The sequence below is a fragment of the Drosophila mojavensis genome, unplaced genomic scaffold, assembly GCF_018153725.1.
Source record: "Drosophila mojavensis isolate 15081-1352.22 unplaced genomic scaffold, ASM1815372v1 contig_80, whole genome shotgun sequence".
Lineage (NCBI taxonomy): Eukaryota > Metazoa > Arthropoda > Insecta > Diptera > Drosophilidae > Drosophila > Drosophila mojavensis.
This window is the reverse complement of record NW_025318906.1, coordinates 9,435,325-9,458,036: the sequence shown is the minus strand read 5'-3', so window position 1 is coordinate 9,458,036 and position 22,712 is coordinate 9,435,325. Positions and strand designations below refer to the sequence as shown.

General features: G+C 43.4%; 4 protein-coding genes across 12 annotated transcripts in view; 2 read left to right on the top strand and 2 right to left on the bottom strand.

Annotated features, from left to right (window-relative positions):
- Window positions 1-253: 253 nt before the first annotated feature.
- LOC6579265 (A disintegrin and metalloproteinase with thrombospondin motifs 16) lies at window positions 254-12,516 on the bottom strand. The gene is made up of 12 exons (XM_002005125.4): window positions 12,307-12,516; window positions 10,633-11,075; window positions 6,932-7,001; window positions 5,729-5,824; window positions 5,337-5,527; window positions 3,581-4,494; window positions 3,214-3,342; window positions 2,901-3,150; window positions 2,354-2,837; window positions 1,950-2,279; window positions 1,077-1,880; window positions 254-570 (listed from the first exon to the last, which is right to left on the bottom strand). The coding sequence occupies exons 2-12, from the start codon at window positions 10,846-10,848 to the stop codon at window positions 500-502; spliced, it is 3,555 nt and encodes a 1,184-aa protein (XP_002005161.2). The 5' UTR covers window positions 10,849-11,075; window positions 12,307-12,516; the 3' UTR covers window positions 254-499.
- Window positions 12,517-13,257: 741 nt separating this feature from the next.
- Window positions 13,258-16,639, top strand: LOC6579264 (G2/mitotic-specific cyclin-B). The gene is made up of 5 exons (XM_002005124.4): window positions 13,258-13,598; window positions 13,926-14,071; window positions 14,252-14,511; window positions 14,569-15,509; window positions 15,575-16,639. Exons 1-5 carry the CDS (start codon window positions 13,563-13,565, stop codon window positions 15,860-15,862), a joined length of 1,671 nt encoding a protein of 556 aa, XP_002005160.2. The 5' UTR covers window positions 13,258-13,562; the 3' UTR covers window positions 15,863-16,639.
- Window positions 16,640-18,566: 1,927 nt separating this feature from the next.
- Window positions 18,567-21,768, bottom strand: LOC6579263 (ATP synthase subunit alpha, mitochondrial). Its single transcript, XM_002005123.4, has 4 exons — window positions 21,579-21,768; window positions 20,278-20,858; window positions 19,402-20,203; window positions 18,567-19,333 (listed from the first exon to the last, which is right to left on the bottom strand). The coding sequence occupies exons 1-4, from the start codon at window positions 21,636-21,638 to the stop codon at window positions 19,124-19,126; spliced, it is 1,653 nt and encodes a 550-aa protein (XP_002005159.1). The 5' UTR covers window positions 21,639-21,768; the 3' UTR covers window positions 18,567-19,123.
- Window positions 21,769-22,101: 333 nt separating this feature from the next.
- Window positions 22,102-22,712, top strand: part of LOC6579253 (cyclic nucleotide-gated cation channel beta-1) — a 94,935-nt gene continuing 94,324 nt past the window's right edge. For 5 of the 9 annotated variants that reach the window (XM_044010920.1, XM_044010923.1, XM_044010924.1 and 2 more), the window contains exon 1: window positions 22,102-22,486. The gene's annotated coding sequence lies outside the window, so the exon portion shown is untranslated. The remainder of the gene's footprint in view (window positions 22,487-22,712) is intronic. The other 4 variants (XM_044010926.1, XM_044010925.1, XM_044010919.1 and 1 more) reach the window with 3 other exon arrangements.

Genomic DNA, 22,712 nt, shown 5'->3' with positions numbered 1-22,712 from the left:
CACCTGAATAATTATTATTGGAATGTGAAAGGTCAGCCGAGATTTCAAATTCATTTGACTTATTTACTATTATTAAAAGAGAAATCAGGAAATACGCTGAGAAATTTCAATTGGATCAAGGAGCTAAATAATTAAATAAAATATAATTATGTGAATATGCATAGATAAATTAGGAGATATTCATGCATTTATAAATATGAATAAAAATGTATATATATATTTATTTATTTATTCAGTTAGCATTTCGAACTGATTTCAGTCACATTCACGCACGTTTATTTCCACTAATATTCGTACAATTTGCAGTTAAGGTTTTACATCTAGAGCTCTTAAAATGCTAGGGATTTGTATTGAGAATGCCAGGGGCGGGTGGGGCAGTCTGAGCAGAACGGCAGCCACAGAAGCTACATGAAATACAAGTACATATATATGTAAATATTTATGCATATAGAGAGAGGGAGGGAGAGAGTTGTATAGTATAAAAAGAATCAACTTAAACTTATTTGTTGCTTAATTCGTCCGCAGAGACGTGTATAGGATTGGATAATTCGATGTTGTCCGAGGAAACGTCTGTAAGAAGCAGAGACAAATATATGGTTATCTGGATAGATATAGATAATAGATATAGAAATGGTAGATGATAGTCAGATATATATAAAAAGACGAACAGTTGAATATACGATAAATACATGAGTAAATCAATAAATAATTAAATGGATAATGGAAAGATGGATAAATGGATGGATGGGCCAGGCAATTCTATAGATATGTAGTCGGATAAGGGTGTAAATATGAATAAATGCGTAGATTAATGACTGAAAAGACAGAGATAAATGATAGGATATGTAAACACTTATAAAGCAAAACCAGTAACTATATAACAGATTAAGAAATGGAAAAATATATATGTATATAAAGAGATAGAGAGAGACAGAGGGAGAAAGAGAGAGAGAGTGACTGAGACAGACAGAGACAGAGAGAGATAAATGACTTGCTCAGTAAATTAAATGATAGATTATTCCAGTTCTATTCATATCGTCAACTATATATCGCATAATTATCCTGCGACTACCTACCCAGATGTTGCCTTTCAAAATCTATAATACTGTTGACAATGCTGTTTAGAAAGTCCTGGGTAATTGTTTCCGTAATGTTGACCGGATCGTAGTAGAGGAAGCTGCGCTTTGTTCGCCTCAGCGCCTCGCGCTTGCTCCGGAAGAGCGCCAAGCTGATGTGCGACTGCTGCAGCAACAGTTTATCCGCACCGAACTCCAGGCACTTGCCGTCCACGCAGTAGCGCCTGCCCACCTGGGAGCAGCGTGTGCCGATGGGAAAGTGGCCGTGGATGCCGTTGACCAGATAGTAGCGATACTTGATATGCTCATCCTGGCAGCCCACGCGACAGCTGCGATCCGGTTCGGTGATGCTGGCCGAGATCTGGGAGCCGTGACCGGACAGACCGCGCACCTTCAGCTTATAGCGGGCGCACGTTTGCTCTGCATATTCCGCTGGGGTTTGCAGCCGTTCGCATGGCTTCACCTTGTGCGTGCATAACTGTATATTGCGCTGGCCCGTGCGCCGTGACCTAACTGCCTGCACGCCCATTGACTCTGTCATGCAATTGGAGTGACAGCCGGACTCCACCTGCCACTCCGACGACAAGTCCGATTCGACAACGAGCGAGGCGGAGGGGGGAGGCGGTGCCGCCTTGCCAAATGGATCATGCACGTGGTAGTTGTATTTATAGTCATTCGAGTAGGACGAAGAGGATGAGGAGGAGGACGAGGAGGAGTACGGAGGAGATGAGACCTTGTGCTTGTACGGCTTTGGCTGCGGCACTAAATGATTGTCCTGTCCGTGGAAACTGCGCACAGCTACCTCTGCAGTGAATAGAGAAACGTTAGAGCAGTTAGAGAAAAGAGCTAAAGCAATTCTCTGCTCCTGCTCACCATTCTCATAGCGATTCCTGTAGGGCTCCACGCGCTCTGCATTGCGCTTATAGCTAATGTTATTCGTATAGCTCGGCTGCTGTTTGCTCTCCAGCTCCGTGGAGTCGCGCTGTGGGCGTGGCGCCCGGTAAGCACAGAACGTGTTATCCATTTTGAAGAAATTGTCCGTGGCATTGCTGCACGAGAACTTCTCACAGCGTCCGGCAATGCAGTAGGCAATGTGCTCCGGGCCGTGATCCTGCGCACGGCATGTCGTGCCATCCGGAAAGGTCCAGCGACGCGACTTGGTGCCATTGCTCTTGGTACGGCAGAATATCTTACAGGAGTCCTCTGCAAGACGAGCAAAATAATTTAGCTATTGATATAGATATATATAGATACATATAGATTCTGGTCACACCCACCGATGGAACCAACCAGCTGCAGCCCCTCGCCCGTCAGTTCGCTGTCGGACTTGCGCGCCTTGTTGCACACATTCGTGGCAAAGTCGCCGATGGTGTGCACCGGCACCACGTAGCACTGTTTGGCTATGCACGCCTCGAACTTGCGATCCCAGCCCTCGCAGCGCTTGGGGTAGCTCAGGCAGCTGCGATTGTAGGTGCGCAGGCCGGTGCTGCCCTCACGCAGACGATTCGATGGACCGTACAAGCAGCTGGAGTCACAGGCACTGGCCTCGCCCCAATCGCTCCAGGTGCTCAGGACGCCGGGCAGCTCATTGCCACTGGCCTTGTACGGCTGCTGCAGCTGCTCCATTCGGCTGGAGGACTCGGCATAGATGGCGCTGTGCTTCTCATAGCTGGGCTTCACCAAGCCGCCGCCGCTGAGCTGCTTCATGGAACCGATGGGGTATTTGTTGGGACGCGGCTCACAGGAGCCACCGCGACACCACTGTAGAAGAGCTTGAGGATTAGCAGGGATTCCATCAAGTTAATGTTAAGCTCTTCTGCTTACCATGCCGGGTCCACACTCGGTGCCCTCCAGTGCTGGATGCGAGGTCCAGGTCAGTCTCTCGCGCTGGCAGTGCAGATCGCGACAAATCTCCGACTTGCTCTGGCTGCTCGCGTGCACCGAGTTGCGTCCGAATTTGAGCATGCACTGTTGATTGGCATCGAAGCGTTCCCCGGGCAACTTGCCCTTCGCCGAGTGATCCCACTTGCCAATGAAGTGTCCTCTATCGAACAGGCATTCCGCCTGCTTGAGACTGAAGGAGAGATAGAGTAAACGAAGGAGAGACTAAGTGAGCTTATGAGGGCCCTTTACTTACGCCAGAAAATCCTCCAGATAGCCGCGGGAGCACTTCGACCAGGTTATCTTGCCGCTGCCCAAAGTGGGCGACATGATGTGCAGGCTGGGATCGCAATTGTTCTCCTTGGAATCGTGACGCATGCCCAAGCTGAAGTGAAATATTTAAGAAATTAAAGAATGAGGGCTAAAAAATCAATGGAACATTGGAAATGGAACGCAAATTTGCAATAATTTAAAATTTTTTATAAAGAAGAAGGACAGAAGCTGCAAGCAAGATAGAAGCGGATAAGAAAGAGGAGATATAGAATTGGTTTAAATGGTTTGTTGTGGAACAATAGATGAATATGGTCATACACGAAAAAAAAAAACAACTATAGATCACTCACTTGTGTCCGATCTCATGGGCGACCACAAAGACGCTCTCGAAGTGCTTGCCCTCGTTGATGGTGCAGGAGGAGGTGGGCGTGCACATGCCGGCCACGGGCGCCAGGCCCACCACCTGGCTGGTCACCTTGCCGTTCTTGCCGGTGACATGGAGATCCAGGCCGGTGAGAATGACAGCGTGATCGTAGTGCAGAATATCGGCATCCAGGGGCGGATTCAGATTCCTCTGCCAGAGGCAAAAGTTGCTCAGATAGTTGTCAATGTCGCTGGAACGGAACAGACCCGGCGTATCCTTGGGCAGGATCTCCAGGCGCTTGAGCACAAAGTTGATGCGTCGGCCCAGCGTGTCATGGTGATAGAGCAGCTGTACGCCATTGATCATGGCGAGCACGAAGCGCATCAGTTCGTTCTCCGTATTCGTGGGATAGTTCTTGCCCATGTGCCGGTACAGGTCGCTGTCCACAAAGATCGCCGTCTCGATGTACAGCTCGTCGGGCACGTAGGGGCGACGCGACGGCTCGTCAATGTGCCGGCGTAGACGAGGCGTGCTGGACGAGTTGCTGGCAATGCCAGTGCCATAATGATGATGATGATAATGAAGCTGCTGCTGCTGCTGCTGATGATGATGTTGACGATGATGATGATGACGCGGCTGATAGCGCAGTCGCAGCTGTGATTGCAATTTGTGACGCAGCTGCTGGCGTTGCTGCGGCTGTGTTGGCTGTTGCGGTTCGTTGAATTCATCTGCATCGGGCTCGAACTGCAGCTGACTGTCTAACGGTATTGTCCGGCTCTCGGCGTTGCCGCTGTCGCTCTTATCTAAGCGCGCCTGGTAGAGCACATGAGCTGACGCTCCAAATCGCGCCGGCAGCGGTTGGATGACAAAATTGCTGGCATTCTGCTGAAAGACGCCACGCTGCAAGTTGTTGACAATTGGAAGTTGTTGAAAGGTTAGATAAGACTGGGTAACAGCTGGCAGAAACAGTGGAAATGAAACGACAGCAGAGCGGTAAATTCGACATGGGAATAATGATTTGGGCATTGTGGATTATGGATTTTGAAACATTCAAGCAAGGCAAATATAATTTGGGTGTTCCAGTTCCATTGTTTCATGACCTTAAAATATGTTAATGGAAAATTTCTATTATCTCTGGCTGATTTGTCAAAGCTTCACATTGCGTGTTTTTATTTCATATGTTCCATTTCCAACGTTCCACTAAATACAAAGCTGTTTGTTCAGGAAAATGGTGGGAATAACTAATCTAGTTCAGTTATTCCCACCATTTCCCTGACCAAACATATGAGAAATGAAACAATAAAAGTGGAATATGGACCAGTGGAATTTAGTGGAACACTTTGATTAAATATTTAAATATTTATGCGCATAATAAAATGGAATATGAAACAGTATCATTTAGATAGATAATATGTGTGGAACAGTGGAATATGGAACAGTGTGATTATTATGAAGCAATAGAACTAGAAACAATCATAGTTTATGATATTTACAAGTATAAATATCATGTGGGAGCCCACACTGAGTTGTGGAACAGTGGAATTGAGTGAAACTTTAGCACTAAATAATACAATATGACAAGATATGTTTTGCTGTGATGATATAATGCTCAGCTTAGGCAAACAAGGTTAGCCAGCAATCAGACTGTCTGCTAGATGCGATGACGGAGGTAATGATGGGCAGACAAGATAAACAGCCCCATGGCTGCCACAGAGCTGTCTGTGGCACGTTCTGCTACTTACCACGCTCTCCTCGTCGCACAGATCGAGGGCTGCCCATGGACTGCGGTAGAAGCAGCGCTCGAGGCGCTGCAGCAGCTGCGGCGAATGCTCCACAAACTGTGTGCTGTTCGCGTTGCGGCGTATAAAGATGAAATTATCGTCAAACAATTGCGGCGTTTGGCGCAGCTTCAGTTCAGCCTCCACAGTGCCGGCTGGCAAATGCATTTGAATTAATTAAACTATTCGCATAATGAGTGCGCCCTGCAGGCGCAACTGGAGCAGCACGAGCTGCGAGTGTGGGTGTCTCTCTTTGCGTATGTATATATATATATATGTGTGTGTGTGTGTGTGTGTGTGTGTGTGTGTGTGTGTGTGTTTGTTTGTTGGTTTGTTTGTGTGGCATTTCAACTTACCTTCGGCCGCACTGCGACGCCTACGCGAATGCTGTTGCTGCTGTTGCTCCTGGTGCACGTTGCGCCGCTCCAGCTGCACCAATTTGAACTCAGGCACTGAACGTAAAATAAGCAAACAGGTAAAATGCAATAGCCAAATGCAAAGTGTGCATTCCATGAATCAATAATCATAAATAATGACGAGCCACAAATGTGCACATCTACACGCCCCCGCAGGTTGCGTCTTCTGTGCAGCCTCTGGGCTGCGTACCCCTTGCAATTACACTGGCCAGCAAATTGTTGTACATCAATATTAATAACTATAATACTAATATTTACGTATCTAAAATGAGTATTATTATATACAGAATATTTAAAATTATAATTATCTTCTGATATAATATTAATAGAATTCGAAGAAGTATTTTCGATCTATTGAGAGCTTAGAATGTATAGATAAATATATAATCTGTTTCTCTCTCTCTCTCTCTCTCTCTCAGACTAACTCTATTTAACTCTCACTAGACTGAAAGGCCATCACCCTCAAGACCTGCTGGATCGGGTCTTGACTTAAACGCCTCCACATTTGTCAGGAATTTATGTATATCAATACCCATAAATATCTTCATATATAATATTAATTAATATTAATATAGCTTTTAAGTAGATAAATTAATGTAACTCTCCCTCTTTCTCCGTCTCCCTCTCTCTCGCTCTCTGTTGTAAGCTTAGAATGTATAGATAAATATATAATCTCTGTCTCCCTCCCTCTCAAAGTACCTCTATCTATAATTCTCCCTCTCTCACTCACCCTCTCTCTCTCTCTCTCTCTCTCTCTCTCTATCTCTCTTTAACTGTCTCTCTCTCTCTCTTTACAACACAAACGTCAGCTCTTAAGTAAACTCTTTAGATTTATACACATTCCCCTGCCTAGAACCATAATTCTGATGTATAGTGTAATATTTAAAAGTTTGTTCATTGCGCCTATTTAGCCGTCAGCATTTGGCATTGATCTTAAACCCAGTCAAAAAAGAAGTCAAAGGCAGCCAGAGAGAACTCCAAAAAGAAGCCAAAACTTTCCACAACTTTAAACTTTGGTATTTACGTCCCGTGCCCCTGCCCCTTAACCCGGCTAGCCCACTTGAACTAGGTTAACTGGTCTGATGTCAGCTGTGGCTAATCTTTCCAATCGGTTGCCCTTCCCGCCACAGAAATAGAACTTACCTGACGCCGTGCCAAAGAGCAGAGTGCGTTCATGGCCCGCCAGCTGCTCGAGCAGCGCGTTCTCGTCCAGCTGCAAAGAGTAAGAGTAAATGGGTGTTCGGTGTTTAAGAAATGCTGGCAAATGTGTAACACAGCGCAGCAAAGCGTAAAAAGAGCTGAGCCATTGGCCCAAAAGGGTTGTCTACTAGCAGCCAGAAACCAAATACCAACAGGGCAACAACAAAAAAATAAAACAGAAAATAATAAAAAACACTTTCACTGCACGCAACAATAGAAAATTAGTTTAGGAAAAAACCCATTACGTTTTTCATTTTCATTTGCATTTTCTTCAACTGCTCCCGAAACTGAAACTTAAATGGGGGAAAATTAAGTAGCTGCTTTAAATGCTCATTGTTATCGCTTATCGATAACAGAGCGTCATTCGTGTGCTTTCGTAAGTTGGCCGGCTACAGTTTTCATGAAGTAACGCGTTTTTATTTTTTGCTTTATTATTTGCTTATTGATAACAGTTTCTTAACTTCATTTAGGAGCTGTGTTTCATTATCATGTTCTTTAGCTCTGCCTAATATCATGAAGAACATATGAGCACAGTAGCTGCCCAAAAGCTTGATTCATATCGGTTATCTCAATGTTATCGCTTATCGATAACTGCCAAGTATTCATATATATTGATTTTCTACCCATCTCTTTCATTTTCATTGTTAATACTCTTCCAAAAGAATGCAGCAAATTGAAGAAAATTCGTATGCTTATCGCATATCGATAACTGTCAAGTTTATGTATATATTTTCTACTGATATTCATTTGAAAGTAACTTCTTTATATTCTTTAATCTCTACGTAAAATTACTAAAATAGGTCAACAACCACATACTCATAAAGCTCATCGTTATCGTTTATCGATAATTGCTAGTCATTCGCCTATCGCATATGCACACTTATCTTAATTTAGAGGCTGTGCGTGTGCCCCTTTTTTTGATGCTATTATTTAATTTCATTTGTTGTTACATTTTTGGAAAAGCGCGTCGATGGGCGGCGATGCGTGAAGAGCGCTTCGCTGAGCTCCAATGGCTGTTGCTCGTGTCACGCCCCCACCCCACCTGCAAAAGTGTTGCACAAATTGCTGTGGGCGGTTTGTCTATGGCAAACAGAAACAATATTGTTGAAAGGGGGCGTGGCTGTGGGAGTATTCGATTGGAATGAAATGTGATTAAGTGGCAATTGAGAGGTTTAAAGATCTACAACAAGACGTATTATATCATAGATGAAGTGAAGAACGTAGTTAGCAAGTACATTTGAACATATATTGGAGTAGTTATCGATTACCGATAACATTTAGAATATGTAGTATTACTTTTTATGTTGCCTATCTTTAGAATCTATTGTTATCGATCAACGATAACAGCTCGTTTTGCTCTAGATTTTAACAAGTATTATTATAATCAATTGAAGGTATAAATATATACCTATATCGATAATAAAGTATCTCCGATAACTTTCTGTAAGACAATCGATAGCCATGCGCCTGCACTCACATGGAATAGCTGTCATTCAGGCATTCACTCAACCACTCATCCACTCATTAGCTTTGTGTCTGAGTGCATTCAAACAATGTTCAATAAAACGACACTAATTGACGGCAAGGGCAACAGCATAAAAGACCCGACCATCCATACCGGAAAGCAGAAAAAAAAGAGACGAGTAGAGAAGAACAACAACAAAAATAAAGCGTGGAAATGGAAGTGGAAATTGGCTGCAACAACATTTAGAGTCGAGTCGAGTACTCGAACTCCAGCTCCAGCTCCAGCTCGAATTGCTCGCACTCGATGCTGAACGCTGTAATCGCCCGCTGGCTGATTATGTGATGAAATTTTGCGTGACCCGTGGATGGCAAAAAAAAAAAAAGAAAAAAACAAGTAAAAAAGCACAAATAAAGAGAGGCTAAATTGTAAAATAAACAAGAAAGAAAATGTACGACAAAGAGCTGAAATTAAGTCACAGAAAATCGACGGCAACTAGGCGAGGGTAAGGCAGGAGCGGAGGAGCATGTGAAGTCGACGTCGAAGACTTGAGGGTTCTTCAACTGCGACGGCGATGGCGACTCGACTCGACTTGTGTATTCGCAACTAATTTTCAGTTGGGTCAATAACTTGGCTAAGAAAAGCTCTTGCCACGCGCTCAGCTATAAAATTTAGCAGCTGACAAAAGTCGCGCCACACTTATTGTGCTGCGCGCCCCCCTCGGAATGCTGACGCAGAGAATTTTTTGTTTTTTATGTTTTGCTGTATTTTGTTGGATGTTTCAGACAAATCGTGCGATGCATTCCGTCGAGAAGTGTACGAGGGTGGGGTGAAGAGTATGATGCCAATTATGGGATATGATATAAGCAGATATGAGATATACGTAATAGATGGCATATAGTACTATATAACAGTTGAGATATAACAGCAGAACAGTTGTTCGAATAGAGAGCATATAACATATAACACTTAACGTATACCACTTGCCATATGTCACGTCATGTATAACATATCACTTAATAATATATCATATATTATATATACCACATATTTTTAAATGTTATATGTTATATACAATATTATTTTATACAATAAATGTAATATGTTATATGTCGTATAACGTATTATATATGTATAAAAGTTAAATTACGACATGCATTACATTACGAACATGCAAAACATATGGAATATCAACATAATTCGAACTTAGGCCTTTGTTCATATTTAACTAAGAATATTCCCAGCTAATAAAATACATTCCTCAAACGACCCTCGTCATAGTCAAATTGTCAAATCGTCAGCTGCAAAATAGCTCATTCGACTTGTTGGAGACGGTTGGACGCCTTCTGGGCAACCCGAAATACAAATTTTTCTGTCGCTGACTGAAAATCTCAACGCTGAGAGCGCTCATCAAATCGTGTAATTTGACTTGTTCGACAAAAGTTTACAGTTTTTATTTCTTGGTGTTAAATGTGTGCATTTTTTATTAAGAGACCAGCTGCGAGCGAGCGCAATGAGGAGTGTGAGACTGACTAGGACATACCCAGTATGTAACATATCGAGTTGGTGACTCTCATTTATTATGGTAATAGGTAGAGTTATGTAAAAAAAAAAAAAAAAATGATTTTTATAAAATGAATAAGCATTCATATCAAACTTTATAGGTCTACCTTTTAAAGTCTACGAGTTATAAATAAAAAACATAAAATAAATATAAATGAGCTCAGTTATCATAAATTTCATACAAGCACACAAATTATTCATACTATTCTACCTATATACCCTAGAGGAAAACTCCCTTTCAGCCCGTTACATGCTCTGCCTATAAACCTATATACCCTACTTAAACATTTCTGCAAATATTCCCAGCTCTGAGCAGAGGTCATTAAACGCTTCACATTTCAACTGCACTTGTTTCAAAAAATTTTTACACAGCCACGCCCACCACCACGCTCCCCGGCCCCGGCCGTATAGAGTGCATATGCAGGCAATTCTTAATGAATCACGCTTCAGTATTCTCTTGCAGCTTTTGCATGGTCAGCACTCGATGTGACACAGACAAGAATCACCTGATTGGTTAGTGGGTTAAATGTGATACGATATGAGGACGAATGACGAACGGCAAGTGACAAATGACATGAATCAATTAGAAATATGCAATTCGAATCGCGACCATAATTACCTCAATGCCATTGAAGCGAACGCTGCGCCTGCGCCGCAGCTCAATGTGAACGGCGTTAACGTTGGCGTTGGCGTTGACGGCGGCAGAGGCCAGTGCTGCCCAAGTGTCCAGCCATAAAGCTGCTGCCAAGACAATTAGGCACAAACGATAACGATGCCGATGATGATGACGATGACGATAACGATTAATTGGCTGATTAGCCGCAATTGTAGACATAACGACGCGTTTATTCAAGTCGACAACAATTAAGCAGCTTGTAATATACTATTTACATTTGATGTTCACAAATCGCATTTGTTGCAAAATTTATGTAGTAAAATTTTGTTGGATTTGTTTGCTTTATTTTGTTATTCTGCTGCGCAAGCTAATTTAAACTGCGTATTTACGTCATCATTTTTAGGTTTTTTTTTTGTATTTTCCTTTATTTTGTTACATTTTCTGCACTGGAAAGAAGAAATATAACATAAATAATAATAATACTTTTTGGGTTTTTTTTCGCCTAAATTTTGTCGATTGCAGCTGTAGAAGGAGAAGCAGAAGCAGCGGGGCAGAGAGAGAGAAAAGTGAATGCACGCAGCCAGGCTTTTGCGGTAGTTAATTTAACTTTTTTATGCACTAATTAATTGCTAATGTTCGCTGTTGTTGCTGCTGCTGTTTGCTTTGCTTTACTTTGGTTTTTAGTCGACTTTCGTAAATTGAGCAGTCAAATGCAAGTTTGTTGCTTAAGTCGTTTGTGGCTTTCGATGACGTTAGATTGAATAGAATTTCAATTGGTCGTGCGTTAGCCGATAGTTGTGGTAATATGATAACGATAGCAGACAAAAAGGGTTATTCCACAGAATTTCAATTTGGTAACACTTCAGATTAAAGTGCGAAATGCGTTAGCTGACGCTTGATATATTAAGGACATCAGCGAGAATATTTGAGGAAGTCGGAAAAGCATCAATTCGGTCACACTAAGAAATGGCGTGCCTTACAACAGCTGATTGCTGTGGAAAAATGTTAAGGATAACAGGCAAATGAGAGATCACACTTAACAGGAGCTTAGCCTGTTTGGAGCTCTGTTAAGGATAACAGAGGCACGGAGATCGTAGCTTAACACAGTTAAAGCATCTTGTGTAGCCTGTGTATGTTGCTGTGTAATTCTGTTAAGGACAACAGACGCTAATCAATTGTAGATTTAATTAAACTTGAAGTTTGGTCCTACTGAAGTGCTCCGGCGCCTTGCAAGTTCTTAGCTTAAGTCCTTTGGGTTTTTAAATAGTTTCCTCAGCAAGGCCACACTTGATAGACTTCAGTTGCTTTGCACTTCCTGATCGCTATATAGATATGATAACAGATAACATTGGCAAATAATTTAAGTTTTTTTCAGTTATTTTAATGTGTGGCCGCACTTCAGATTGAAAGCGCCTCGCACTTCCTGTTTGCTTTACACAGCCGATAACGATAACAAAAGCTGAACGCACTTCAAATCATAAACAGCCACAAAAGGCAATTAAAAATTTCTTTATTTAAATAAATGTTGGATTAATTTTTATAGCTCTTTTTTTTTATTTTATAGATTCATTTAGTTTTATTTGAGCATCAAACACACACGAAAACACAGCAGCAGCTGCTCTCAAGCAGAACGTTTGGCTAGCACAATTTATGATTTTTATTACACTTTTAACAGACTTTTTGGATAAATCAAAGCTGAAACTAAAACACGGCTTTAGTTAGCTCAGCTGGAGGTCAGCCCAATTGATTTTTGAAAACTTTTTCTTCTTCTTCTATTTTTATGGTTGAGCTAAAAAAGAATCACAGCGAGGCGCGCGCGATCGTCTGCCGAACGGGAAAAAAGATGTTTTCACGGCAACGAAACATTCGCGAATGACGAAAAACTCACGAGTGCGGAAAACTTTATTCATGCCGCGAACGACACAGAAATTTATATGCACGCTCTCTCTCTCTCTCGCTCTCGCTCTCCCTCTCGCTCGAGCGCTCTGAAGTTTTGAAGATGAAGCTATATGCTAATGAGTGGAGCGAACGAACGGAAAGGAACAATAGAGAATGGCACCGTTAAGCAAAGCAGCCGAAAAATTAGCAGCAAAAAAAGAATCGTAGCAAGTGCAGAGAACGCCAATTGCTGTTTTTTTCACTCTTTTTTTTTGTGGCCAGACGAAAACTTGACACTGATCATCACAGTGGAGTAGAGAAAAAAAGAACAAAGTAAGAATTATGCTGCATTTCCGTTGTGCTTGTTGAAGGAAATCTTAAATCAGCAATGCAAATGCAACAAGTGCTGAATTGTAAGCCGAAAGAACCTTTGCAAAATGCCAGTCGATTGAAGTGATCAGCATTTAATTGATGCAATCACTCACGAGGAACAGAAGGAAAAAATAAAAACAATAACATCACTAAATCAACAACTGACGAAGAAAAACTCTAAATGAGCCTATTAAAATTAACAATGCATTCAAATTCAACGGTTATATTAAATAGTAGCTGCTAGGCAGCACTTTCTGTCGGCTGACAAAAGCTTAATGCTACAGCGTTGCTTTTCATGTACGGCCCACAGCTGGTCACACTTAGGTGGCGCACGTTTTGCGCCTAATACCAGCTGGTCACATTATTTTCATTACCTGGCGTGCATTTCAAATCCAAACGGCAGCGGCTTGCGTTCGCATCTTGCGCAGAGCTCGGAAGACTCCAAAAAAGTTAAAGAATTTATATTTTCGAATTAAAGTAGCAATCGTTGAAATATATACATACATGTTAGATTAAAATTGTGCAATCGAAAACAGGCTACAAAACAAATAATATCAAAAATTTCAACAATATATTTTTGCGTTCAATAAAAGAAACGAAATCAACGCGCTCAAGTACAAAAGAACCCCTAAATTAAAGCATTTTCGTCAATAAATAAGTAAAAGGAAAAAAACAGCAACAAAATGATGAGCACAGCGCCTAAAATGATCATGGACGAGGTAAGCAATAGTTATTAGCATTTTTAATCTGGAATTTTAGCAGGCTGCGTTAAGCAGCGTCGCAGTCGCTGCCGCCACCGCCGCCATTGCAGCGTCGGCGCTTAGCGCATAAGAGAGGGGTAAAAATGCCGTTTGGCTAGCATTGCGTTTGTTGTTGTTGCTGGTGCAGCGGTATTTGCGTTTGGCGCTTTTTTCGGTACTTGCTGTCAGTAATGTTGCGGTACCCTAGTACCGCTACTTTTACCTTCAACTCTCTGAGCATCTCGCCCTTTTGACAAAATGGCCGCCCAAGCATTGACCTCTTGCAAATGATTTCTATGCTTGCAGAATGCAACGGAGAAATACAATCAAGTCCAAGTGAAGAAATTGACAGTGCCTTCAAACGAGGCAAACACAAAGCGCGCCGCATTCGGCGATCTGCAAAATCGTGGACTAAATCGTGGACTCATATCCAAGGAAGCGGCACAAAAAGAGTGAGTGATAAAAGAAATTTAAGAAAAAAAAAACATATTAAATAAAATAATTGAATAATAAATAAAATAATAACTTAGAAAATAATAAAACAAAATAAATAATAATAAAAAATAAATAAATAAAAATATAAATATAATATATAACAAATTAAAAAAAATATATAATAAAACTCTTTACAGATTGAAAGATGTAAAATTGACCAAGGCGCGTGTGGATACCCACTGGAAGAAGCAGCCGCTGGGCCTAAGCAATGCTAATGCTAATACTAATGCCAATGGCAACGCCCAGGCAGCTGCTGTCACTAAGACAGCAGCCGGTCCACTCCTGCGCTCCAATTCGATGCGCACGAATTTGGGTCAGATTGGACGCCAAATCTCTGGCCGTACGGCAGTAACGACAACAGCCACTGCAAAAGTGGCCGCCGACCCGAGCAACAAGCGTAAGTATCCGGTTATAAAGAAAATTGTGCCCCCAATTCGAGCTCGTCTTCCTGCAGTTGCCAAACAAAAGTCCATTTCCGACGAGAAGGTGAACACGCTGCGGCGCGAGGATAGCAATTTGTCACGCAAGTCCCTGACCAAGCTGCGCGCTGCATTGGCCAATCCAACGGCAGCAGCAGCAGCAGCTCCAACAGTAGCAGCAGCAGCAGTTAAGAAGGAGCCACTGGTGCCCCGTGCTCAGCCACGCACTGCGGCCAATGCGCTGGCCCTGAAGAAGGAAGCGGCTGCTGTTGCTGTCGCTCCACAGCCCAAGAAGGAGATTGCAATCCTATCGAAACTGCCATCCAAGCTGCGAGCCGTTCCAGCCGCTGTCCCAAGCCAGACGTCATCGATGTCCTTGTCCACCAAACGCTTGGAGGTGGAGGACATTGATGCCGATGATGGCGAGAATTTGGTTTTGGTCTCGGAATATGTCAACGATATCTATGATTATCTCTACAAGCTGGAGGAGGAGCAGCCCATCTATCCGGATCATTTGGCCAATCAACTGGAAGTTTCTTATAAAATGCGCGCTGTGCTCATCGACTGGATAAACGAGGTGCATTTGCAGTTCCATCTGGCGGCGGAAACTTTCCACTTGGCCGTGGCCATTATCGATCGCTATCTGCAGGTGGTCAAGGATACCAGGCGCAAATATTTGCAGCTGGTGGGCGTTACGGCCCTGTTTATAGCCACCAAATACGAGGAGCTGTTCCCCCCAGCAATCGGGGACTTTGTGTTCATTACGGACGATTCGTATACGGGTCAGGAGATCAGGCAAATGGAGATGCAAATACTGAAGGCCATCGATAACAATCTGTCGCGTCCATTGCCCATACACTTCTTGCGGCGCTTCTCGAAGGCGGCCAGCGCCGAGGATGAGCATCATGCCATGTCCAAATACCTTTTGGAGCTAGCTAGCATGGATTACGAGCTGGCCAGCTATAAGCCCTCTGAGGTGGGTGTTGGCTGAAGCATCTGTATATACTAAATCTATATGAATATCAAATACTTCCTTTACAGATTGCTGCAGCTTCGCTCTTCCTCTCGCTGCACTTGCTCAATGGCAATTCGCGTGCGGCCACCGGCTTTAGCGACAGACACTGGACGCCCACATTGGTGCACTATTCCCGTTATACGGCTGCCTATTTGCGTCCGATTGCACGACAGATTGCGAAATTGGCTCGGGATGCGCCCACGGCCAAGTTGAGGGCCATCTACACCAAGTACCAGGCGAACAAGTTCCAGAAGATCGCCTTGCGTCCGGAGCTGAGCAGCGCGTTGTTGGACTCGATTGTGGGCAAGAAATAGTTGAAATTAGCCAGAAATACACACACACACACACCCACTCACAGAGGGAGAGTGAGAGAGAAATAATAGCTCACCCCACACACACCCCCCTGCCCAGCAGTTGGCGTTAATATTGACTGCAATTCACGTTTAGTTCAATTTTTTGTTTTCTATTTTAAATTTGTGTAATTTCTCTTGCTCGTTCTTTATATTTGTATGTGAATGTGAGTGTGAGCGTGTAATTGATTAATAATTGTGCATAATTGAGTATATTTAATCGTAGTTAACCCCCCCTTCAGTTTACCCCTAGCCCTTCCCTAACATCTATATATCTATACATATAGTATAACCGGATCCAGCGTCAGACTCGGCAACATTTGCATCGTTTGGCTAAAAGTTTGCTTGAGTTTTGTTCTTCTGGTCGACGTTTTCCTACTCCCCCCTCACCCCTACTGCTGCTATATATATGTTATATATATATATGTGTATGTTTGTATGTAACTTGTTTTTAACAATGAGCCCTCAGAGAAGACAAGCAAGAAAAAAAAAAAAGAAAGAAAGAAGGAGAAGAGATAAACCGGTGAGCAACGGGCGCATTTACTGGCTAAAGATATCGGCGTTGCCTCTCAAAGTATTTTAAGTTACTTTCTCAAAAAACAAAATCACAAAAAAACAAAAACCAAAATAGAACCCGGCAACAAATACGCCATTTTTATATGCAGATTATATTGTATTTAGCTTAAGAAATTTGGATTTGGAAATTGTGCTCTATGTATTAAATAAATTTTTTAATATAAATATTTAACAAACAAAAATCCATTAAAAATTCGATTAAAACGCAATTTTGCAAATATTTCACACAAAAAATGAGCACCGCCATGTTTTTTCCTTTTAACTATTTGTCCCCTTTCCAGTAATTTTTATTCATCTGCAGATTCTGTGAGAAAGTTGAAAATTAAAGCGTAACAAAGAGGCAAAGAATACAAAAATGTGATACGCCGCGACCCCTGTGCGCCCTTATCAACTGCCAAACATACAGCAAAAAATCAACAAAACTCATACAAAGGCTCGCTTGCGTCTTGGCATTTCGGTTTTGCAGTCTCTTCTTTGAGATCGCAGGTCAGTAATTTCCCGCCCTTATATTTTGTCTTCAACTTCATTTGCTGGCTGGAACATGTGTGAGCGCGTGAGTGTATGGGTGTGTGCGTGATTGCTTTCGCTCGCTCTCTCTTTCGGTCTCTCCGTTGTTCTTGCGTTGGTTTATGGCAATTGCCTGGGCAGCGCATTGGCTCAACGCCGGCAGCGACGTCGGTATTGTCTGCACGCGCACGTGTATGGTAATGTGTTGCGTGCGCGTGTGTGAGTGTGTGAGCGGGTGTCTCTCTGTGTGTGTGTATGCGTATGACCGAGAGCTGAACTGTGAGTGCGAATGGCGGCGACTGCGCCGCACTCGCTGCTGGGGCTTCTGTTCGCCTGTTCGAAATTCAAGTTTGACGGTTTTATAGCGCTCATTAATTTCGACACTTTTACGAGCAAACAAATGCAATAAAAAAGAAAGAAAGCGGAGAAGCAACGGCAACAACATTGGAGTGCCGCTTAGACATTTTCTCTCGCTCTCACTCTCTCTCGCTTGTTGGCTCTTTGACAAATCGCAGTCATTTTTTGCGGTACTCCTTCTGAGCCCCTCGGCAGGAGTCGACAGTCCTGGATATGGGCATCTGCAGTCGACTGAGCCTTGCGCCCTTTTCTGCTTGGCTGTTACCCAAATATGCAGAGCGTGAAACGGCGTCTAGTGAACTGTGACCAGACCAGACTCACTTTATTTGTTATCCTTGTCCAGGTAGTTGCCGCATAACAGATCCTGCTGCGCGGCTGCAAGGTCACTGCGAAAGGTTGTGAGACGAAAGAGACACAAAGCAGAGAAAGAGAACTGCAGCAACAGCTGCTGCTGCCCAACGGATCAGCTGAGACTGTGCACAGCTTAGTTAAAAGGTCCTCGTCCTGTCTGGCTGTCTGTCTGGTGTCTGCCTCTGACAGCATTTCAATTAGCAACATCTTTTGGTCATTGTTTACCTAGGACATCCGAAAAGGTGCTATGGGAATGTCTAGCAAGATGTTAGAGCTGGGCTCACTTAAGGTGAGCTAAGTTGAATTGCGTTTGGGGGATTATATGGCTGGATTACGAGGAATCTTTATTAAACTATGCATATTTTAGCAATGTATAAGATTTAGGCCTTTAATAGTTATACCCAGAAGCCAGTTTCCGGTAATGCACTATCAAATTAATTTTGCTTTGAACAGAAGTGGGAAATACCCAAAAATGTTGTATTAAGTTTCGAGGCTTTTTATTGCCCTCAAGAGAACGAGTTATAATTCAAAATATATAAAAGGCCAATTGCGGAGAATCCTTTCATAGACAGCAAAGGGAATTTTTCATATAATTGAAGAGTATAAATTCATTAATATATTTCAGCCCATATATAGTTTAAATTGATTGAGCTGTCAGTCAGTAGGTCAATGATTTATAGATCTATTTAAATTTTAAAACAAATCATATAAGACAAATATATAGTATCTATTTCTATCGCTCAAGTCCATATTTCCAGAAATAAGCTCGACTATATAATTGGAACTTTTCCGAACTGCTTCAATAAAATAATATTCTTCCCCAACTATGCAAATAGCAGGTGTATATATATACATATAGAATAGTGCCATCGTATGGTTAAGTTAATTATAGTATCGTTTTTATTTTCATCGTTTCACAATCATCCACAAACTTTACTTTTTCGACTATTCTCGATTACAATATGTCAAATATTGATTATAGATTTTTAAACAGTATTATCATTTTAGTGGGGGGAAGTGTGGCTAATGCTGAAATTCGAAGTGGCATCCGTTCGCTGAGACGCCTCCCGCGTCCGTCCCGCTCTCTCTCCCTAGTATGTGGCAAAGGACGAGACACGAGAAGTGCAGCAAAGGAAAACATGAATGCGCAAAGGTTTTTTTTTCATTAAGTTTTATAATTTTTATGTTGTTTGTATTTTCTTATGGCGTATAGAGTGTTGGCTTTATCTTTTCGACGATATTGTTGTTCTTGCTGTTGTTGTTGCTTATCATCGACGCGCAGTTGGGCAGTTTTAAATCAATTATTAACGCGGCTAGCGGCTTAGACAGTAATTTATTTATTAGATTGAAAGGATTTGTTGGTGGTTTCTGCTCCATATCTAGGATATGACTGCACGTTTCTGCTTCCATTGTTGTTGTTGTTGTTGTTGTTGCTTAACCCTGGAAGGTGGACATGAACTTCTGGACAATGTCCTTCAGCTTGGCATCGGCAGCCTCAGAGATTTGTCCCTCCTTGGCAATGCCATCGAGCAGACCCTGCTCGGAGGTCTTGATGTGCTGCAAGAACTCCTTCTCGAACTTGGTGATCTTTGAGGGATCCATCTTGTCCAAGTGACCGCGCACACCGCAGTAGATGACAGCAACCTAGGTGTGGGTGGGGAGAGTATGGTATAGTGTTCTCAGTGATCTGAAGTATAACATGATATTCATACCTGATCCTCAATGGACATGGGCACATACTGGCCCTGCTTGAGCAGCTCAGTTAGGCGCACACCACGGTTCAACAGCTGCTGAGTGGCAGCATCCAAATCCGAACCGAACTGGGCGAAGGCAGCGACCTCACGGTACTGGGCCAACTCCAGCTTCATGGAGCCGGCAACCTGTTTCATGGCCTTGGTCTGGGCAGCGGAACCGACACGGGACACAGACAGACCCACATTGATAGCGGGACGGATACCCTTGTAGAACAACTCGGTTTCCAAGAAGATCTGACCGTCAGTGATCGAAATGACGTTGGTTGGAATGTAGGCGGACACATCACCGGCCTGGGTCTCAATCACGGGCAGAGCGGTCAGGGAACCGCCACCCATAGCGGGCGACATCTTGGCGGCACGCTCCAATAGACGCGAATGCAGATAGAACACATCACCGGGGTAGGCCTCACGACCAGGGGGACGACGCAGCAACAGGGACATCTGACGGTAGGCAACAGCCTGCTTGGACAAATCATCATAGATGATCAGGGCGTGCTTGCCCTTGTCACGGAAGAATTCACCCATGGCGCAGCCAGAGTAGGGAGCCAAATACTGCAGAGGAGCGGCATCAGAGGCGGTGGCAGACACAATGATGGTGTATCCCATGGCGCCGGAGTCAGTGAGACGCTTCACAATCTGGGCGACAGTGGAACGCTTCTGGCCAATGGCAACGTAGATGCAGTACAGCTTCTTCGACTCATCCTGGCCGTCGTTGAAACGCTTCTGGTTGATGATGGTATCGATAGCCAGGGCAGTCTTACTGTAAAGTAGAAATATAAATGTATGAGTGACCAGTAAATTGGAGTTGGAGGGATCCACAAGGGGTTCACTCACCCAGTCTGTCTGTCGCCGATGATCAACTCACGCTGACCACGACCGATGGGCACCAGGGAGTCGACAGCCTTAATGCCAGTCTGCATGGGCTCGCGCACAGACACACGAGGAATGATGCCGGGGGCCTTGATGCCGACACGGAAACGATCCTTGGTGTTGATGGCGCCCTTGCCGTCAATGGCATTACCCAGAGCATCGACAACACGGCCGAGCAGCTCATCACCGACGGGGACATCGACAATAGCACCAGTACGCTTGACAATATCGCCCTGCTTGATCAGCTTGTCGTTACCGAAGACGACAACACCGACATTGTCGGGCTCCAAATTGAGGGCCATGCCCTTCAAGCCCGAGGAGAATTCCACCATCTCATCGGCCTGGATGTTGTTCAGACCATACACACGAGCGATACCATCACCAATGCTCAGCACACGGCCAGTCTCTTCCAGATCGGCCTTGGGTGCAACGCCCAGGATTCTCTCCTCCAAAATGTTGGAGATCTCAGCGCTGCGCTGTGTGCTGGCCACATGGAATTTGCGGGCAGCAAGAGTTCCAGCTGGATATGCAGCCTTGCAGGCAACCTGTGGAATAGATGCCAAGCATTAGCTTATCTTATATAAGGAGCAAAGGCACTACAAGAAGAGAGGTGGGGGTGGGGGCAGCATTGAATAACCACATGAGCAGAACAGCTGCTATCTCACTCTAACACACAGCAAAGCAGCCATAAGCAGGCCACCGGTAGACCTAACAAATTTACACCAATTCAATTACACTTGGAAGATATTATTAAATTCTGTCGTTTTTTCGTTTTGCTTTATAGGTTTATATTCTTCTTTGCCAATTGGCTGATTTGCTTGAAAGCACACCCACATAACCTCAAACTCTGCTTGGCCAACACGCAGCAGAAGCGGCAGCGACTGCAGCTGAGCCCCGTTGATAAAACTTATGTAACCGTTTTTAATGAAAACACAGATCATAACAGCAAATGTTTCACTTCAATTTCGATTTGAAGAGCTTTAAATTAGCAAAATACTGGCACACAGAACACTCAATGTGTTATGTAATTTTTTTTTTGCGTGCGGCATTGCGTAACACAAAACTAAAACTTTGGCCAAAACTAAGTCAAATATAATTGGCAAATGGAAAAGCAAAGCTTGAGTTATTCAGAGGATTTTAATTGAACATTAGAGTTTGGAGTTGGAATCAATGGCCAATTGGTTTCGGTTATGTATGTTTTATATATTTGCATTTTTGCAACTTTTTTTTCTTGATTCTTTTACTCGTTTAATGATTTTTTATACCTGTGCGGCCGCCTTGGGCAAGTTGCGTGCGACCGACGATGCCAAACGAGCAGAAATCATCGTTAATTTTTTTTATATTTTTAACTTTTTATAAGCCGCAGAAATTATTTAATTCCTACACCGACTGCTCTCCAGACTCGTAGGTATTTTTCACAAAGATGGTTGCCGTTCGGCTCACGTTCGCTGTACGTCTGTGTGGCCAGAGTCGTACGAAATGTGCCAACGATACTATCGATAAGATGGAGAGCAACGTTATTGCGCATATCGATAGGTTATAATATCAGCTGAGCGCTGCACATAACAGCAGCATGTTGCTCACTAACATAAAGTACTCCACCTGCTTAACAGTGCGCAACATAGATAGCGGTATGTTGGGTGTGGAGAGTTTTCAACTGTTAGTTGGCGCGTTCGGCAGGCGGCGGTTTTGGGCTGGAAAGCGCACACGAGAGCGCCCAGCATCCTGCGCAACTCTACACACGCACACAATTGAGTGCCCTAGCCGAAGAGGAGGCCTCACTGAATCTCAGTACTAAATTGTAGAGCCATCCACAAGCACTCGCCAGTTCATAGTCGGAGTCTGTGCGGTGTTGTGAACGCGCAACGCGGAGATGAAAATATACACAGAATGAAAAAGAAATGTAAGAAAGGGAAATACAATAAAGTGAATATAAAAATGTAAGCGTGTGGACCGAGTGAACGCAGTCGTGGAAAAAAATAGCTGAAATTTAAATCGTTTAATATGTGCGTGCGCGAGTTTCAACGAATAACGGGCGAATAAAAAAGCAAGTAAAAACGCGAATAACTGTAAATAAAAGTGCCGCACTTTAGCCGAACGTCGTTCAATGCGTGGCAGGATTTATAATGTGATTTTGGCCAATTTGCATTCGTATTGGTGCGGAAAAATTACGGTAAAGCTTGAATTGCTGTAAAGCGAGCCAGCTGTTTGTGGGCCAAAAAGCAAACGCAATTAGGCAGACGAAAATTCGAATTGGTCAGCGGGCGGGCCATCTTTGTTCCGTTGTGCCGTCATTCCGTTTGGTTCACGCTGTCAAATCGATGCTAAATGCTGACGATGATTGCCACGTGCTAATGGGTATCATGTTCGCACATGTCCACACCTCCCCTCTCGCTCTG

Excerpts from the sequence above, each read along its gene's own strand:
- LOC6579265 (XM_002005125.4), bottom strand. The coding sequence starts at position 10,848 with ATGTCTACAATTGCGGCTAATCAGCCAATTAATCGTTATCGTCATCGT. Across the intron at positions 5,825-6,931 it reads GCTCTTTGGCACGGCGTCAG|TGCCTGAGTTCAAATTGGTG; the intron begins GTAAGTTCTATT and ends TTTTACGTTCAG. Across the intron at positions 2,280-2,353 it reads GCAGCTGGTTGGTTCCATCG|AGGACTCCTGTAAGATATTC; the intron begins GTGGGTGTGACC and ends CTCGTCTTGCAG.
- LOC6579264 (XM_002005124.4), top strand. The coding sequence starts at position 13,563 with ATGATGAGCACAGCGCCTAAAATGATCATGGACGAG. Across the intron at positions 14,072-14,251 it reads AAGGAAGCGGCACAAAAAGA|ATTGAAAGATGTAAAATTGA; the intron begins GTGAGTGATAAA and ends AACTCTTTACAG. Across the intron at positions 14,512-14,568 it reads CGCCGACCCGAGCAACAAGC|TTGCCAAACAAAAGTCCATT; the intron begins GTAAGTATCCGG and ends GTCTTCCTGCAG.
- LOC6579263 (XM_002005123.4), bottom strand. The coding sequence starts at position 21,638 with ATGATTTCTGCTCGTTTGGCATCGTCGGTCGCACGCAACTTGCCCAAG. Across the intron at positions 20,859-21,578 it reads TGCCCAAGGCGGCCGCACAG|GTTGCCTGCAAGGCTGCATA; the intron begins GTATAAAAAATC and ends TCTATTCCACAG. Across the intron at positions 20,204-20,277 it reads ATCGGCGACAGACAGACTGG|TAAGACTGCCCTGGCTATCG; the intron begins GTGAGTGAACCC and ends TCTACTTTACAG.